Source organism: Aptenodytes forsteri, unplaced genomic scaffold (assembly GCF_000699145.1).
Source record: "Aptenodytes forsteri isolate BGI_AS27 unplaced genomic scaffold, ASM69914v1 Scaffold106, whole genome shotgun sequence".
Classification (NCBI taxonomy): Eukaryota; Metazoa; Chordata; class Aves; order Sphenisciformes; family Spheniscidae; genus Aptenodytes; species Aptenodytes forsteri.
The window spans coordinates 1,858,133-1,875,425 of NW_008794080.1; the positions used below are offsets into that span (position 1 = coordinate 1,858,133).

Sequence of the window (17,293 nt, forward strand, 5' to 3'; positions counted from 1 at the left end):
GCTTTAAACTGAAAGAGGGTACGTTAGATTAGATACAAGGAAGAAATTCTTCACTATGAGGGTGGTGAAGCACTGGCACAGGTTGCCCAGGGAAGCTGTGGATGCCCCATCCCTGGAAGTGTTCAAGGCCAGGCTGGATGGGGCTTTGAGCAACCTGGTCTAGTGGAAGGTGTCCCTGCCCATGGCAGGGGGGTTGGGACTAGATGATCTTTAAGGTGCCTTCCAACCCAAACCATTCTGTGAGTCTATGATTATTCATTCCTGTGGAAAACATGCTCCTTGATGTTATTTAAATTCCCTTTGTATTAATGTGTTACAAATGGATTGAACTTCTAAAACCATTGATGACCAAAATGCGAACCTTCAAAATGAACAAATTAAATGAGGCAGCAATATAAATCTAAATGCAGTTCTGTTTCAAATTAAGCTTGTTCTGATCTTAGCAAGAGAATTAAAAAGTTGATTTATATCTTGACAGTCAAGTAAATATGAAAAGGCCAAGAATTCTAACAGTCTAAACTCTGTCTTCTGTAATGCTCTATCTCTGGATCTACTGAAATGAAACCAGTGCAAACTTAGACATAAAGCAGACAGGCAGATCAGTTGATTAATCTTTGTATTTGAGATACAAAGGTGGAAAAAGCCAGTTCAGAACTATCATAAGCTATTTAAGGGTCTCAAAGTCAATAAAGGTTTCAGCTTCTCCTCATTTGCTTTTGGTTAAGTGTGTCAGCATATACCATGTTCTCACTGAAGGCAAATGTTATTATTTTTGTCTTGCAAAAAAAGGAAAGATGAAGACAGAGGATTTGTTTCCATAATGCAGAACAGAGCAAACTGTGGCAAGTCAAAATATCTCCTAAATACACTGATTGATACTAAGCCCCATGCTCATTTGGGGGAAGTATAAACTCCAGTTCTCCAATATACAAACCTGCCACAGAAATAAATTAGTAGGTATATCCAATTAGTAGCTGTATCTGTTAAAGAAAAAGCTGGCTGTTGAATTAGACTCGGAATAAGAGGCAATGCTATTGTTTTCTCCTGTGATGGGCAACTTTGCAATTCCTTATATTGCTGGTTTTGAGCCCCATTGCTTCCCAATAAAAGCTTAAAATACACAGTATGGAAACTATGTTCTGTGTTACTATGTATACAACGAACTTCAACTTGTATATATTGTCTGCCTGCGTGTGAAAAATTCTTATTTTGCAGGCACTGCAAGGATATAATGTACTCTAGAGGACAGGAGAAAATTCAGAATAATATGTAATGTGATATATTACGAAGACAAAATTCAAATAGCATTACAGTTGGCAGAGAAAGAAACAGTAAGTCTCCCTGTATTGTTTAGGAGTTTGAGATATACAATAAAGGATTCTAAAATACCTCTGTAATTGAACCCCAAAGTGACTGAGGTACAAAAGAGATTAAAGAAAGATATTTTATTGAAGATGTTTGTTTTTTGGTTTGGTACCTTTTCAAAGTTTTATATATTGATGTAGCACAACGTACTGGTCTTGGAACATGAGCTGGCCCTAAAGACAGCTGCAGTTGCAGTCCTGAGCAAACAGGAAATTGTCACTTGGGAAGTAATGGAGGAAATGGCATTTCCTGTGCCGGATGGGAAAGATCAATAGTACTTTGAAACAAACCATCAAGACAGTTAGAAAACTTCCTCACCCAACTTTGTCAATGCATATAAATTCCGTCCTGCAGTGTAAAATGCAGCCTCAGTCTGAGAGGACCAGCTCTTCTCAAATGATGACATATGAAATCACAAAATCCATCTTTTTCTTCCAGTCTAAGTGCAACCTCAGGCTTGCGCAATAACTGCACTCTCACTTTAGCAAATAATTTCTTAGACTTCTATTTTTGTAAATCCACTGTGTGAGAAGGCCAAAACAGTGGAGATTACCATAAGGATCTGCAATGTAGAATTTAGAAGAGGAATGCCTTTATGCTAGTCCTCACTGTTAATTGGAATGAGATTACTCGCTTCCCTTAAAAATGTGGCCAGCAACTTCCAGATTAAAACACCCGCCAGCAGCCTTATATATGCAATATCCAGAAACCTGAATGAATCACTAAAAGGGTTTACAAGACTATTTTAATCTGTCTCAGATTGAAAAAAACAATGGAGCTAAATTTGGTTAAACTGAAACCAATCTCAAAATGAAACTGCATCATTGAGTATCTGGCTCAGATAGGAGTAATCAGTAAGCCTACAGTCTACTTTAAAGCAAAGAAAGAGTAGTACTTTGACTAATCTAACTCTGGTGGGATTTTTCTGCTGCTTTGTTTTCTTCCTATAGGGAAAGCTGTGAACTCCCTAATCTTTTCCCTTCTCTGTCCCGTAAATTTCATAACCCATTTTTAAAAGGAGTATAGATTTCTTTTCTGAACAAGGTCCACTAGATGGCGGAAAATACTTGTGTATTCCTTTCTCACAGGCTTTCCCAGACTAGAACAGTGCTTTCATATATTCCAAGCAACCCAAATGCCAGTTTTATACTATGAAGTAACATGATACCTAAAAGTAAGAAAGCAGATCTTTCCTTTTAAATCCGTAAGTCCAAATAGGACTACTCATGTGTGTAAAAGTGCTCGAGTGTAAAGGCCTGATCCGCTCTTTTAGAAATTGGTAGAAAGATTCCCATGGATCTCTATGAACTTTTCACTGAATCCTAAGCACCTTCAAGACAAACAGCAGGTTATGTACCATCTTTCATTTTAAATTCTTCTAAATAAGAATGGTGTCCTCTTATAAAGACTTGTTGCATTATCTGCTTTGTCTGTTATCTATTATATACTGGAACAGTATATAGGAAAATTCTGGGCTTCAGTGATGAGGCCACTAAGTGTAGAACAAGCCAAATCAGTTGTGATTATGAATTACATTTGTTACTGGAAAATTATTACTAAGAATAACAATTATGTGTTCTACTAACAAAGAAAAAAAAAGGGGGAATTGTTCTCGCAGTGCGAGCTAGTATGTAAGATTAAAGCGTTTCAGACTATACGAATCTTTACTAAATGAATATTTGGTAACGCCTTTTTTTCTGGAGGGAAAATAGCCGCTGACCATAAATGAAGAGCTGATAGGGAGAATTCCAAATTCCCCAGAAGCAAGGAATTGGCTTGTTCCTAACGGCTGTGGGGGGGGGGGAAAAGAGAAAAAAAAACAAAAAAAATACTAAAGTCCGTTTACTATAAGAGAGTCTGAGGGCTGAGAGAAACAAGGTGATAGAGGCTGGGTTACTGAATTATTTAAAGTATTCATTTTTTAAGAGTTAAGGGTCAGCTCATACAAAACTGATATTTTGAGAATCTGTTCTCTGATATACTGAAGCTTAGTACTTTTTACCAGCAAACAGCACCTTTTATCTAGTGCATATATGTTGGAAGACTTCGAAATACATAAATATGCAAGGTGAATTTGTATGGCAGTAGCTACTAAGACAAGAGAGTTGTTCATATAAGCTTAGGGATATAGCTATAACAAGATAATAATTCCTTCTTAATAACAATAGCTAAAATCTCAAAGTTAGTGAAACCTTTCTAATACATTGCAATGACACTATTTTAAATCAATAGTAATTCCAGCCTGTTCACAGGGGGAAAATATGTTGTAATAAATCCAGCCTGTAAAACTAAATGATAATGGCTGAAAAGAGAACTCAAAGCAGTTGCAAACACCCAACATTTGTCATTTTGCAATAATTCCCCTGGTATCTTCTTTCAGCAACTGGAAAAAAAATCTACTTTGCTGCTTTATTTTACCATGGCAAGTAGAAAAGATAGAGTAAAAAGAAATAGAAGGTAGAGAGAATTAAAGACAAAGACCCTTCCCCAGTGTTTATCCTTCAGAGGGGTCTAGATTAATCTGAACCCAGATAAATTGTATGCTGTCTACGTTGGTTGGAATAAACAAACTGGAAAAATAAAACACCGACATTGGGAGATTAAGGAAGGAAAAGTGAAAAATTAAGAGGTGGTAAACTGAATTTACTAAAGACAATCATAGAAGAAGACATCTTAAAAATGGTACCTGGACTGCATTTGTTCTTCACTTCTGGAAGCCTGGGTTTGAATATCTGACCATTTTGTTAGGCCTTCTGTAGGATACGCTGCCGTACTTTGCATGAACAATTATTGGCTCTTGAGGATGGGAGAATCCTTTCACAGAACTGAGTGAGCTAGAAGTCACCTTATTTAATTAGAGAGCCTTATAGGTGGGAGCCTTTTGAACTCGCCAATTAGAGATTAAATATTACCTTCTAATTTTGCCTAGCCTAATACCGTAATACATAAATAGCAACAGCCCCAGGGTTTAAAGAGATTGCATATAAACCCTCTGTTCTGAAATCTTTAAACACTGTTTACCATTCCCAAGTTAAAAAAAAAAAAAAGAAGCCTCAAGCTAAGGTGGGATACAGTTTTATGAAGCAGAAACTTTGTTGATGCTGTAGCATAAGAAAGTTTTATCAAGAAGATGCGTTAGATTCAGCTCTGAAGTCAATAAAAAGAAGAAAATCGGAGATCACTGGGTGATCACAGTGGATTGATATATATGAAATCTAAGCACCTGCAAATGCCAATAATCAGTGTATGTTATTCTGTGTGGCAGGGTGCGGGCTAAGGGAGGAGTGTTAGGTAGAACACAATCTTCTCACCACTTAATTATCCAGAAAGATCTATGTTACATTTGGAACCCTCTTCTTAGTTGAAATACCTTTCTACCTGCAAGCTCCTTAAAACTGTAAATGTTGTATTTGGTCATTGTTTTATTGGCACTAGGATCTACTACCCGGAGCGTTTGCCTAGACTGCAGGAGAACTGCCTTCTGTTCCCAAATCTGTGCTCTCTCTCATTTGGGCGAAACACTTCAGCTCTCCAAGCTTCTGTTCCTCCTCACACAAACCAACAATCATTCACTTCTTTGTTTTCCTTGCAAAGGAAAAACTGCTTTTAGTGCTTCTGTACTTGGCAAAGTGAGGCAGTTTCTTGGGCAGTGACTTCAGTCCTACACAATGCAATATCTGACATTTTGAAAAGAGCAGGGCAATGGGAAAACTTGTCGGTATGTGCAGGCTCTAGCTTCTGCTTATTTTTATGTGATAATAAAGCTCCACCCAAGATTAGAGCCTGGTGCATACAAACACAGAGGCAGTCTGCACTGAAGATTTTATGTGATAGTCAAAGGGTGGAAGGAAGGAAGTATAATATTTCTATTTTATACATGGGAACTGAGGCACAGAGGTTACTACGCTTTGCTCGAAGTTATACAGGAAGTCTGTGGCAGAGCCAAGAACTGAACCGAGATCAGTCATAACCGCAAGTCTGGCCTTCCTCTAAGTGCTGCTGGTTTTGTCTTGCTGGTCACGTGAGCTGAATTGGCTCCCTCAATATCGCTTCCAGTGCTCTCTATCTCTGTGTTCCCTGTGTGAGCCTGTTTTTCTTCAGAAACCTAGGGGTAAAACCTACAAATGATAGATAACAGCGACATCTGTGGAAAATGCTGCATTTTAATGAATATAATGAGGTCAAAATTTAAGCATAACTTTTTATTGAAATTATGGAGAATTCCATCTAAAACTTTATTACGTGATCTGGCCTTTCTATTTTTAACCTGTCTTAAACAGATTATATGGCAGTCTTTGACATTATCATGGAATTGTCGTATCCATTCCTACTAGAAAATGAAGAGATGCCCTTGAAAATAGTCTCCATAAAATCTGTAAAAGCCAGTAGGCAATGACTTCTGTAATGCATGTGGATTAAAAGTCAGTGATTGTGCTGATATCCTTGGCTTCAGTCCAGAATTAATGAGCAATAATGGGACAGACCATAATTAAGTGTCATCTGAAGCTTTTATTTTTTGTGTGTCATGGAGTACCCTTTGGTAAGTGTTGCTGTTTTGCCATCAGAAGAAAAGACTTTAAAATACTTCTTGGTTTCTTTTGGGATACTTAAAACAGCACCAGCACCAGTTCATTCCTACACCCCTGCCAACGCTGAGCCTGCAAGTCGCCCTCCCTGGGTAACAGATGACTCCTTTTCCCAGAAATTTGCACCCGGAAAAACCACCACCACTGTCACAAAGCACGTCCTACCAAGGGGTGCTCCAGTACCATCTCCTGCCTCAACTTCTGCTTACCCATCTCCAGTGTCAACTTCTTCCCAGGCTCCTGCAATAGCCCGGGGAACAGTTCAGAGGGCTGAGCGTTTTCCAGCCAGCAGCCGAACTCCTCTCTGTGGGCACTGTAACAGCATAATTCGGTAAGGTCATGAGGTTTTGAAGAGGGATGATGCAGAAAAAAAATATCAGAGAGACTGGTTATTGTACATTAATATACAGTACCAGAGCCTAAGACTCAGTTAAATTACCCAGCAGGGATGTTGTCTGCTGTCTGCTTCATTAATTTAACATTTCCAGAGCTCATTTTGCTATTGTGTGGTTCACTTTTTATCACTGCAAAGTTATACATGCTAATTGTTTCGTGGATGCTGTGGCAAATCACTGTTTGTTTTTTAAACAAGTTTCTGGTCCTAAGGTACCCCTTGAAGGAGGTACGTACAACTTCATTGGGAGAGTTGGGGGGTGGGGGGGGAGGATTACGGAGAGACGAGGAACGAGACATCGTTTTGGAACAGCAGCCAATTGTAATTGTTGCTTTTGTGTCTGGAGAAAGATAATGCCTACACTCTATTACCAGTGATTCATAGCATGCCTCTCCCTTCTCCTCTCCCCATTCATTCTGCTGGACCCGTGCCCATTGTTACCCTGTGGACTGCTAACCAACTTTAAGTAATCCATGTTTAATGACAGTCTCCCCCACTAAAAGGAGCTAGTTTGGTGATGTGGAACTGCTGATTATTGCCCTTTATATATTCTGAAATGGAAAGACTCCAGTAATGATCACCATATCTAATTACAATCAAGAGTAAATCACCAAAACGAATTTAACGTGTCTTCCATATAATCAAACAGCAAGTTGTCAGATATCTGATAGTTTGACATTTCTAGAACATGCCGCATGCAGTGCTCTCAGATGAAAAGAAGGCAGGAGACTTCAGGAACTATTGTGAGGTGTGGGTGTGTAGGTTTGGAAATTTGCCTGCTTTTTCATGCTTTCAAATAGTAGCATTATTTTCTGTGTTACAACCCTTGGCCTTTTCCTGTTGTCTTTGCAGCTGTTTACAAAGACCACTTATAGCTACGCAGATACGAAAACGATGATTTCTCCAACAGTTGTCTGTAAATCCAATGTATATGACTAAACAATAATGAAATATTTTAACCAATTGGCAAAGTGTTTGAGTAATGATCTTGAAAAAGACCATTTCTGTTCAGGCTTCTGGATCTTACTTTAATAGGCACCTTCATGGTTCAAGCAGAATGCTTGTTATACATGTATGCGGTGTCTAACAAGTGGGTTTGTAGTCAGGGTCATTCAGTCTTTTTGCAATACGAATAAGATAATTACGATTGTTTACAGGGGTCCTTTCCTGGTAGCCATGGGTCGCTCTTGGCACCCAGAAGAATTCAATTGTGCTTACTGCAAGACATCCTTGGCTGATATGTGCTTTGTGGAAGAGCAGAATAGTGTGTACTGTGAGCGCTGTTATGAACAGTTCTTCGCACCAACCTGTGCCAGATGCCACACTAAGATCATGGGGGTAAGAGAACAAGCTCAATCCTTTCTCCAGCTGCGTGGTTCACTGAAATAGAGAAATAGTTTAGACTGTAAGCAATGAATGTAGTTATTTAATTATTTCCCCCTTTTTAATAATAATTTCTCAGCCTGTTGAAAGTTTCAGAACGAAAAACGTATTATTGTATAATAATTTTTATCTATCTCAAGTCTTGGATATTTCTGTACCTTATTCAAGTCATAGACAGAATATGTAACCTAATTACCATCTCACTGAACGTAAAGTAAGTAACGCTTTCTGGATAGTTCTTTGCTATTTGATACACACTGTTACTTTTATTTATCTTTTCCTTATATTTATAGTAAGAGTCTTGAACTGTGATTTTTGGGTTTTTTTCTCTTATACAGCACTTAGTTTAAATTTCAATGGAGAAGTTGGTGATCTTGGGAAGAGGCCCATTGCTCTTGTTGCACCTCACTGGTAGCTAGCAACATAGCTGCCAAGGGGAATTCTGCTGACTTCTTAGAGTTAAGAAAATACAGAATAAATACAAAGATCTGAATACCAGAAAGGCAAAAAATAGATGCCACTTTTGTCTTAATGTACTCACGCTTAGGTACAAGTAAATTTGCTCTACATATACCTTAGATGGTGATGAGGTTTAGCAGCGTATTTATGCATGCAGTTATAGTGAATATATGACACGGTTCTCTTAAATGAGGAAGCAAGGAGTACCACGCTGTTTTTTCACTGCTTAGCTGTCACCTTTTGACATCTGTCTAAATGTTGGCATTGACAGACTAGGTGCTTTTCTCTGCAATTGCCAATTAGGGATGGCAGCATCAGACATCTATGGTGAGGTTCTGGCTCCAACCAAGTCTTGTTTGCTACTGCAGCAGTAGGGATAATTTTATAGCAGAGTACTGACTTAACTTACCTAATTAATGCTGGCACAAATCAGTTCCCCATTATGGATTTTCATCACGAAAATAGCAAAGATGCCAGCTGCCTCTATTTATATTAATAAGATTTCTCAATCTGTTTTTTGCTTCTTAGCTCAGTGAGGTTCATAAATGGATCCGAACCTATTTATCAGTGATAGTTGTTTTGCAAACAGTAACAGCAGTTAATGAATCTCAAATGGTGATTCTCTAATGAGATATACAGCAAACATAAATTAGACTATTTTGTCTATTCACTGGATTGAAAGCATGCAAGAGGACTTCAATCCCTTTTGTCATAGTCAATAGAGATTAAAAATAATCTTTAAAAGAGAATCAGAGTCTACGTATATAATTGGAAGCAACACAAAATAGGATCTAGATTCTCAGCTGGTGTAAATCAATCCTGTTTCACTGAAGTTAACAAAGTTAAATTAATTTACACCAGTTACGCAGCTGGCCCTTTGAAATCTGGACTGTTTGACAGAGAAACACTGTCAAACACCATCTTGGGCACAACTAAGACTGACAAACTAGCAGGTAACCACGCATCAGAGCTCAGTACAGCAGCTTTTGGACTTGGAGGACTTCTGTATGACAAGATGAGAATGAAGCAGTAATAGAGATTGCTCCATACTGGATAGAAGAAAGAAGCGATAAAATCTGGATACTCAGTTCAAGAGAACATCAGTTGCACAGAATTTGGTTTTTGTGATGAACACATGGCCTAGGAACAGACACGCAGACTCATTTTCACTAATCACATAAGTTAAAATCTAAGAAACTTTTTTTTTTTTTTTTTTAGATTTTCACATTAGTTTGTGAAGCATTCTTGTGAGAAGCTTAAAGATGTTAGTACATAATCCAAGTTGCTTTGAAACATCAGACTTAAATCACTTATCCCCTGCATGCATTTCTTGGTCCTAGAGAGAAAATTACTCTTTAAAATTTATTTAAGAAATCATACTTTTGCATGGAAGAGTTCATACTAGTCGTGTCAAAACAAAGGAGAAAATAATCAGAATCTTTGTGCAGAATCTCTCCTGCAACAGCGACTGGGCATGTTGATACAAACAGCTGGCTGAACTATGTTGTTTCATTTTGGCAAATACATTGTTCTAGAAAGTTTGCAGTCCTATTTCCTCTTTCTTTCCCAAGGAGCCCAATTTCTGGCATACTTCTTTCTTTTGAGGAGGGGAATTGGCTGATACAGAAGGGAAAAATTTAGAGCATCTCTGCCTTGTATTTTTCTCCAGTAGGTAGTTGCAGGGCATGCTATTCTGCTGGAGATGTTTGTTTGTTTGTTTGTTTTACAGGAAGTGATGCATGCCCTAAGACAGACTTGGCACACAAGTTGCTTTGTCTGTGCTGCTTGTAAGATGCCGTTTGGGAACAGCCTCTTTCACATGGAGGATGGGGAACCTTACTGTGAGAAAGGTATGGCAAACTGGACAGGTCTGCTCAGTAATCACGCGCTGCTTCTTGTATGGAAGCAACATAAGAATAAAGCAGCTGATGAACAAAATGAAATCAGTTACCCATCCAGCATGGATTTTGTTTCCACTCTCCGCATATACAAGTGTTTCCCTCTCTGTATTTTTTCTCCACTTTATATGACAGACTGGCAGAGCGCTGGTCTTCTGCCTCTATGTCCCAGAATGCCTTACCTTATTTCTCTCCCTTACGTATTATGATACTTACCATCCATTTCTCTCCCTACTCTTTTTTCCCTGTCCCCTTCCCTTCCCTGGTAGATTTTGCTCACTAGAAATCTACACGTTATGGGGTGAAAAATTCTTCTTTTAGGGTTCTGGTTGCACTTCTACACAGTATGTGTGGGTTGCTGCCCACATTCTCTCTACTCAGTTGCTTGAATTATGACCTCTGATACTGATGCCTCACCCTAGAACTGATCAACTGCCATATATGAAAGGATAGCTCTGCTCAGATGTGCAACACGTGGTAGTGCAGATTTTGTTTTCTGAGTGCTGCAACAAATGAACTGCTTCTTGCCAACTAAGAAAGGAAAAGGCCAGGTTTTCCCCAACTATGGAAAGGGTAAGATGGTTTAATAAATGGTGCTTGCCATGCAAATGAGTTGCCTGACATGGTCAGGAAGCAGGTTGAGGTTTAAGTGGTATTCCCTCTGTAAGCCCTGTCTTACCCATTTAATGAGCTTCTGGCCTACTTCTCTCTGGAGGTTCCTTCCTTATGGTTGCGCAAATCAAATTTTGCAAATCAGAGTAACTCTTGGTGAAGAATGGAAACCATACAGCATGACTGACTTGGCACCTACCCTTGAAAATTGGTTTTGCCATAACCTTTAATGACTCTCACAAATTCCATATACCTTTAGAATTTCTGCTAATCTTTTTCAATGTCAAGTCTTTCCAAATTGCACTTGATATTCAAAGTAAGGCTATATTAACCAGCCCGTATGGGGTTTCCATAATATTCTTTCTTAATGCAGAGAGAACATAAATCCAGTCGTGGAAACTTAAACTATGCTTCTGTACCACCCTTAAGGTAACACTCACTGGCCATTAGACTGTGTTTTGTATGACCATATTTGTCCTTATGAATAGCTTCCACATACATTAAAGCTAATTTAAAACTAATGTGAGAAACAGAACTTCAAATTTCATGAATCTTTTGTTTGTTTTCTATGTTTGTGATGACAACTGTCATGCTGACGTGGGGTTTTGCACTGAGTTCGTATTTAAATAATGAAGGAAAAGAAGCAAATTTCAATGTGTGTTTCAGTGGATGTAGTAGGAAACTCTGAGCAAAAACAATAAAAAATTCATCCTCTGGAAACTTTCTGTTTCTCTTGGATTTAATATGATTACGTTAAGAGTTTGTTCTAAGTTTGCTTTTTGTTTTATTTTAGATTATATTGCTTTGTTCAGCACAAAATGCCATGGCTGTGATTTTCCTGTTGAAGCTGGAGATAAATTCATTGAAGCTCTTGGACACACTTGGCATGATACCTGCTTCATTTGTGCTGTAGGTTCTATACCAAATACTATCTCACTCCTTTATACTCATAAATTGTGAAGTAACATCAGAAGACTTGAAAGCAGGAATGACTAACATATGCCTAAGGATGCAGAGGGAATGAATTTCATTTTTTACTTGCAGATGGAGAAAGATGGGAGTCATTTCTCTTCTCCTCCGTAAACTTTTACTAGAATTATTAAATTTGACCATCACAAGTGAGTGCTTTCTAATAAAACATCCAGTTTTAGAGAGTGCATACAGCAATACATAGCACTATTGCTGTTACTCTTTCCAATATTTACCAAATAAAGATAAAGCAGGATTTAAAATAAATTAACACCATACTGAACAGTGTAGCCATAATCTTACTTACAAAGCACTGCAGTTTGTACTTCCATGCAGAATGCTTGTTGAAACTTGCAAAAAGGAGTCTGTTTAGAGAGAATGAATAGTAATTAGCATAGAAGTTGGTCAAACTCATCAATCTGTGGTGTGCTATATAGTGTGGCCATATTCCCACACTCTGCACACAAAGTAGTAAAATCCATATGATAAACAGTACTTTTCATATGGTTCTAATACAGCTGTGCTGCTCTACAACATATTATTCCTAAGGTAATAATATCTAGAACCTCTAATTAGCTAAAAATAGTATGTTGGCCACACCAAAAATGACAGTGACAATTTCTAATGTTTGTTGAACTCTAAAATTTAGGTTGAAGAGTAGAAAGTATAGAAATGTTCATAAATATCTAAAGCTAAACTGGCTACTGGTCTTTCAAGGGTACGTGGAAGTGAGTGACACAACAGTGTCCTGTGAAAATTGAAGTCTTTTTGAAATTCTGACATAGAAAGGAATACTAAGACAGCAAGTTTCCTTCACAAACAGCTATTAGTCACTTAAAAAGGACACTTTCTCTGAATATTTCATGTTCTTTTTTACTTGTTCATTTAAATGCATTCTTATGTATTTATTTAAATTACCAACCCAATTTTCTGTGGAGGTGACAGTTTTGTTTATGCAGTTCTCACAGCATTTTTTGTTAGGACCTAACTTTATTTCTTTCAGTGGGCTAAGTCAAACACAAATGAACACGAGTCTTAATTTCTAATATGCTATCCTCATATCCTTTCACGTGATTTTCCTTCCACTTGCAGTAGCACATCACTGATGTTATCACTCACTGGTCTTAAGCCCGCCATAAGCATTAGGGACAACGTTTATTCTTATTCCTAGATTCTGATGTGTTGACTTCCTTAAGCGGTTCTAGTCAACTCTGACCTTGCAAGTGGTGTTGCACTACCCTGTGTAGATACCTGTACAATTCCAGGGCAGTTTAAGCTGATGTAAACCTGGGCTGCCCTGCCTCGGCCATGCGTTCTCACATGCTCTGTTATGTCAACACCGGCACTTATGCAGCCAGGCAGAGAACGCCAATGGTTGAAGAATAACCTGGTAAGAATAAGTAATTAGTTTTCAATGATACCGGCTGTCTGAATGACTCGGTCCTTGATCATATAAGCACCTGTACCAAGACAAAGTAATAATAGGAATGAGTATCTAACGGTACCATGGCAGGATGGTACCCCTGGGACCATGGCACCTAACGAGAGCTTTTGTAAAATCATACATTACAAGGATCAGAATCTAGGTATTAAAGTCTGAGCTGCATGTGCTGGAGTGTGCCACTATCCTTTGACGGTCTACACAAGCACCGCTGGGACATGCCAAAGCTGCCTAGGGGATTGTGTACCCAGACTTCATTTTAACGGCAACTAGTGAGCTTAGTGGGTAGTGGTGGCAGGAAAGTACAGAGAGGAGAGCTGATGCAAACCAGAGCCTAACCTCAACATGGAGTAGGAAAACTACCAAGGCATGCACTTTGATCCAGGAAATCAGATGCACTTCTGCCAAAGAAATGTATAGGCAGAAGAGAAATACAGTTGAAATTGATAATCATGTCTTTCTCTCTCTCTTTTTTTTTTTTTAATGATTCCTGATTGTATTTATTATTAATTCTAGGTATGCCATGTGAATTTGGAAGGTCAACCATTCTACTCCAAGAAGGATAAGCCACTGTGCAAGAAGCATGCCCATGCCATCAATGTTTAAAAGAAGAGTTGGTAGAGAGTAATGCTGGGAAAAAACAGATGACTAACTGAGCAATTATAAAGTTGATAACCATGGCTAGCATTTCTCTTGGTAAAAGCTAGGAAGTTGATACTTCTGAAGTTTAACTTTAACCTCTTTCGTAAATGCAGAACATGCTCTTGCAAGGTTCATACAAAAACCTACTGCATGAACAGTCAAAAACAAATGAACTAGTCCATTATTAGAGCAACAGTAGGGGGAAATACTGAAATTAACTAAAAACTGTAATGTAAAAAGTAATGCACAAATACAGTTTCAAATGAACTACCCACAGCAGTTTTACTGCTTAGACCACACACTAGTGTTTAAGAAAAACTGGAAAAGTCCTTTTGTAGTAAGTCATTTTCTTTCATAACAAGAGTAAGTGTGTGCCACATGTACGATAATCTGTAGAAAGGCCATAGCTTTCAGAGGGAAATAAATAGATTAGGGTTTCCTCTATGAAAAGTGAGTGCTATTCCATTATGTTGTGGTGCTACCTCATAGCATCAAATATTTTAGATTCTTTCCAAATAAGAAGTCTGCCTTGAGTCCATATGTAGTTGGGAAGCCTAGGAGACGATCCATAACTCAGTTTGAAAATAAAGTGGAAACAGAGTTAACTCCTTCCATAACCCAGTAAGATTGAGAAAAGCATGCTGGGTCAACCTTGCTAGTGCACTTGGCTTATACATGCACAGCAGATTACTTCACTTTCAAATCATAATGGAAAAGGACAACTGGCTTTCTCCAAACTGCTCTTGCATTGAATGGAATAGAGCTGGCTGGAAAGGCCAGCTTTTAATTCGAAACCAGTTTTCCTTTCCTGTTGTGGAAAAAAAAAACACTCAAAGTTGCTTTGGTTTCTAATTCCCATTGATATCAGTGGGAGGTAGGAATCTACATCTGGACCTTCACATTGGTGAACACAGGAGACGCAGATCCATCTAGCACAGCTAGGCAGTGGGAGATAGCTTGCAAAAGTTCCCTGCTCTATCCCACATATTTAGGAAGAGGGCATTTTTTTTTTTTCCTGTAGTATATTAACATTGATTAAAAATTCATAAGGCAGCATAACACCACAGGCACATACTCTTATTACTTTTGTTAGTTTAAATGCAACACATCCTGAATTGTAGTAGTATTTGCCATTGTAAAACAGTAGATAGGCTCCGACAATTAGGATAACCATACAGTGATCTTTTCTAGTATTTTAAGAACAACTTTCAAGTTGTTCAAAGTTATTTATAAAACTTTTTCGGGTTTTTTTTGCAAAAGAGCAGCACTTGTAGTACTGATAATACTTTTGAATTTTTAATTTTAAATATCAATTACTTTTATATTGGAGACAGCACTTCTATCTGATAGAAAATAGAGTTAAAATGAAAAGTCTGATCACTATTCAAGTTTTATTAATTTGTTTAAGTGAGAATTATGATGTGTGTGTTGACAGCTTGCAGTACTGACAGTTTTGAATTAGTATTTCTGAGGCTGATGGTGCATTCTGTGGGCCACATTCTGGTGCCATCTGCACCCTATTTTACCTTGTGTTTTGAGTAACAAGGAAGGACATGGCATTGTCTGCCTTTTCCCTCCTATGGGTATGCCCATTTTAAGAAAATTGGTGTGTCTTTTCAGGGATGAAAAACTATCCAAAGCTTGGGGGAGGAATAAAAGAAATTTGGAGTTCTTATATGAGAGTTAAGTTAGCTGCAGGCAGTCCGCATCGTGGACAAAAATAACAGCCTGAACTGCCTGTGGCAGTTTTGCCATGTTTGACCTGTAGTTATTCAGTAGGTATCTTAGTTCTCACTGATCTTAGCAGTGATCTCATCTGAGTGCTACAGGGTCAGATTTTTGTATGCATGAATTATTCTAAAACACTAGTACATTATATGCAAAGCCTTTTTTTCTATAGCAAACAAATTTTCTGTTTTCAGTCGGTGCTGGGCTGGTGTGAATATGGTTCCATTGATTACAAAATCCAAAGATCTGCCTCATAATATTCTCTAGAGGAATAAATTGTAATCATGGAAGTTAAATATTTTTTCACTCATATTTGACTTCATTAAATACCTTTTCATAACAGTGAGACAATTCTAGATTTCCTTTTAATTTTTGAATGTCATTCAACAAAATGGTGTTTATTACTCTCTGTTATTTAAGAGGATTCATACCAGCATATTATGTACTAAGACTGCGTTGAAGATACTCTTTAGGCAGATTTCTGTGTTACCCACTGACCAGGACTGATCTCTTACTATCAACATCAAAACAGGGACTCAGACTCCTTGGGAGGACATAAAATGCTAGGGCTTGTGATGCCGCAGGAGAATTTCACGAGGTCTTTCACCTCTGATGTGCGTGTGTGTGACTCCCTCTCCACCTTCCCCCTCAACGTCCCTAAAAGCTCCCTCTTCGCTGGCAGCGTGAAGGACAAAGCGTTTTAGGAGGTGGTCAGAGATGGAGGGCTGCGGCTTAGGCAGGGGTACAGTCTGTGCAGAGATGGCGGCAGGCAGCATGGCTGGGGCTGTCTCTTCTTCACCTTCACGGGGGAGCCCAGATTGCCAGCTGAAGTGGCCCAGGTCAGCCTGCGGCAGGGGTCTCGGTGTGGGCAGGGGAAGGGAGGCTTGGATCAGAGAAGGGAGGGCACCTGTGGCAGCAGGACTGTAGGGCCTCTGGGGGCCTCTGGTCGAGTGTGAAAAGATGAGGCATTCAGGAGACGGGAAGCCCTTTCTGAAGCTGGGGCTGGAGGAGGGGGAATAGCTAGGTAAGGCCAGTTTCACTAAGTTGACATGTTAGATAGTTGGGGCAGGGCAGAGGGGGAAGGGGGGAACAGCCGGGATGACTCACTACAGTCAGGGAAAGGGCTTGAAGCAAGAAATTAGGGTACAAGGAGCTCACAATAGTCCAGAGAGATAGTATGAATATGTATAGAAGGGGTGAGCCAGGGGGGATACAGGATCCAATCTAGTAAATTTGAAGTCAGTACTGCGGAAAGGTGAATGCAATGTATGAAAGCATAGCTGAACTAGCTTGCGGAGTGGCAACAGTGAAAATGCAGCAGCACAGACTTCAGTGGGAGCCGTACTAGCTTGAGAGAGTCCTGAAAATTTCCTTTTCAGTGGGAGCCGTACTAACTTGAGAGTCCTGAAAATTTCCTTGGACAGATAACCTGCACTGTAATGCATGCCCTGACTCCAGCTGGTGTCTGAGCAAGTGAGATTAAAGCTAGTTTACATATCACTATATGAGGCACAGTGATATCTCTGAATGAAGAACAGAGATACCCGGAGGATTATCATGTAATAAATTTCCTGTTTTGACTTGTGCTGCTTCATAATGTGGTCCAAAAATAGGGAATCCACTTACCCGCCCTTGATATCTACATTAAGATATAATTTTTGCACATATCTGAACCAGAAATTTGTGAATAATAATGTAGTATTTTAACTTTCACAGCGGTAGAATACCATGTAACTGCGGATAGTATTCTGCCACATCATCTGTGTGATATGAAGGGGGGAAAAATGCATATATATATATATATATATATAAAAAA

The 17,293-nt window shown here is 38.8% G+C and overlaps 1 protein-coding gene across 9 annotated transcripts in view; it reads left to right on the top strand.

Moving 5' to 3' along the window:
• Positions 1 to 16,783, top strand: part of LDB3 (LIM domain binding 3) — a 129,430-nt gene extending 112,647 nt beyond the window's left edge. For all 9 annotated transcript variants that reach the window (XM_009272432.2, XM_009272438.2, XM_009272445.2 and 6 more), the window contains 5 exons: positions 5,982 to 6,282; positions 7,503 to 7,683; positions 9,917 to 10,037; positions 11,491 to 11,606; positions 13,624 to 16,783. In XM_009272432.2, the coding sequence (XP_009270707.1) occupies positions 5,982 to 6,282; positions 7,503 to 7,683; positions 9,917 to 10,037; positions 11,491 to 11,606; positions 13,624 to 13,713 (809 nt within the window). In that variant the 3' untranslated portion in view covers positions 13,714 to 16,783. The remainder of the gene's footprint in view (positions 1 to 5,981; positions 6,283 to 7,502; positions 7,684 to 9,916; positions 10,038 to 11,490; positions 11,607 to 13,623) is intronic.
• The last annotated feature ends 510 nt before the right edge of the window (positions 16,784 to 17,293 follow it).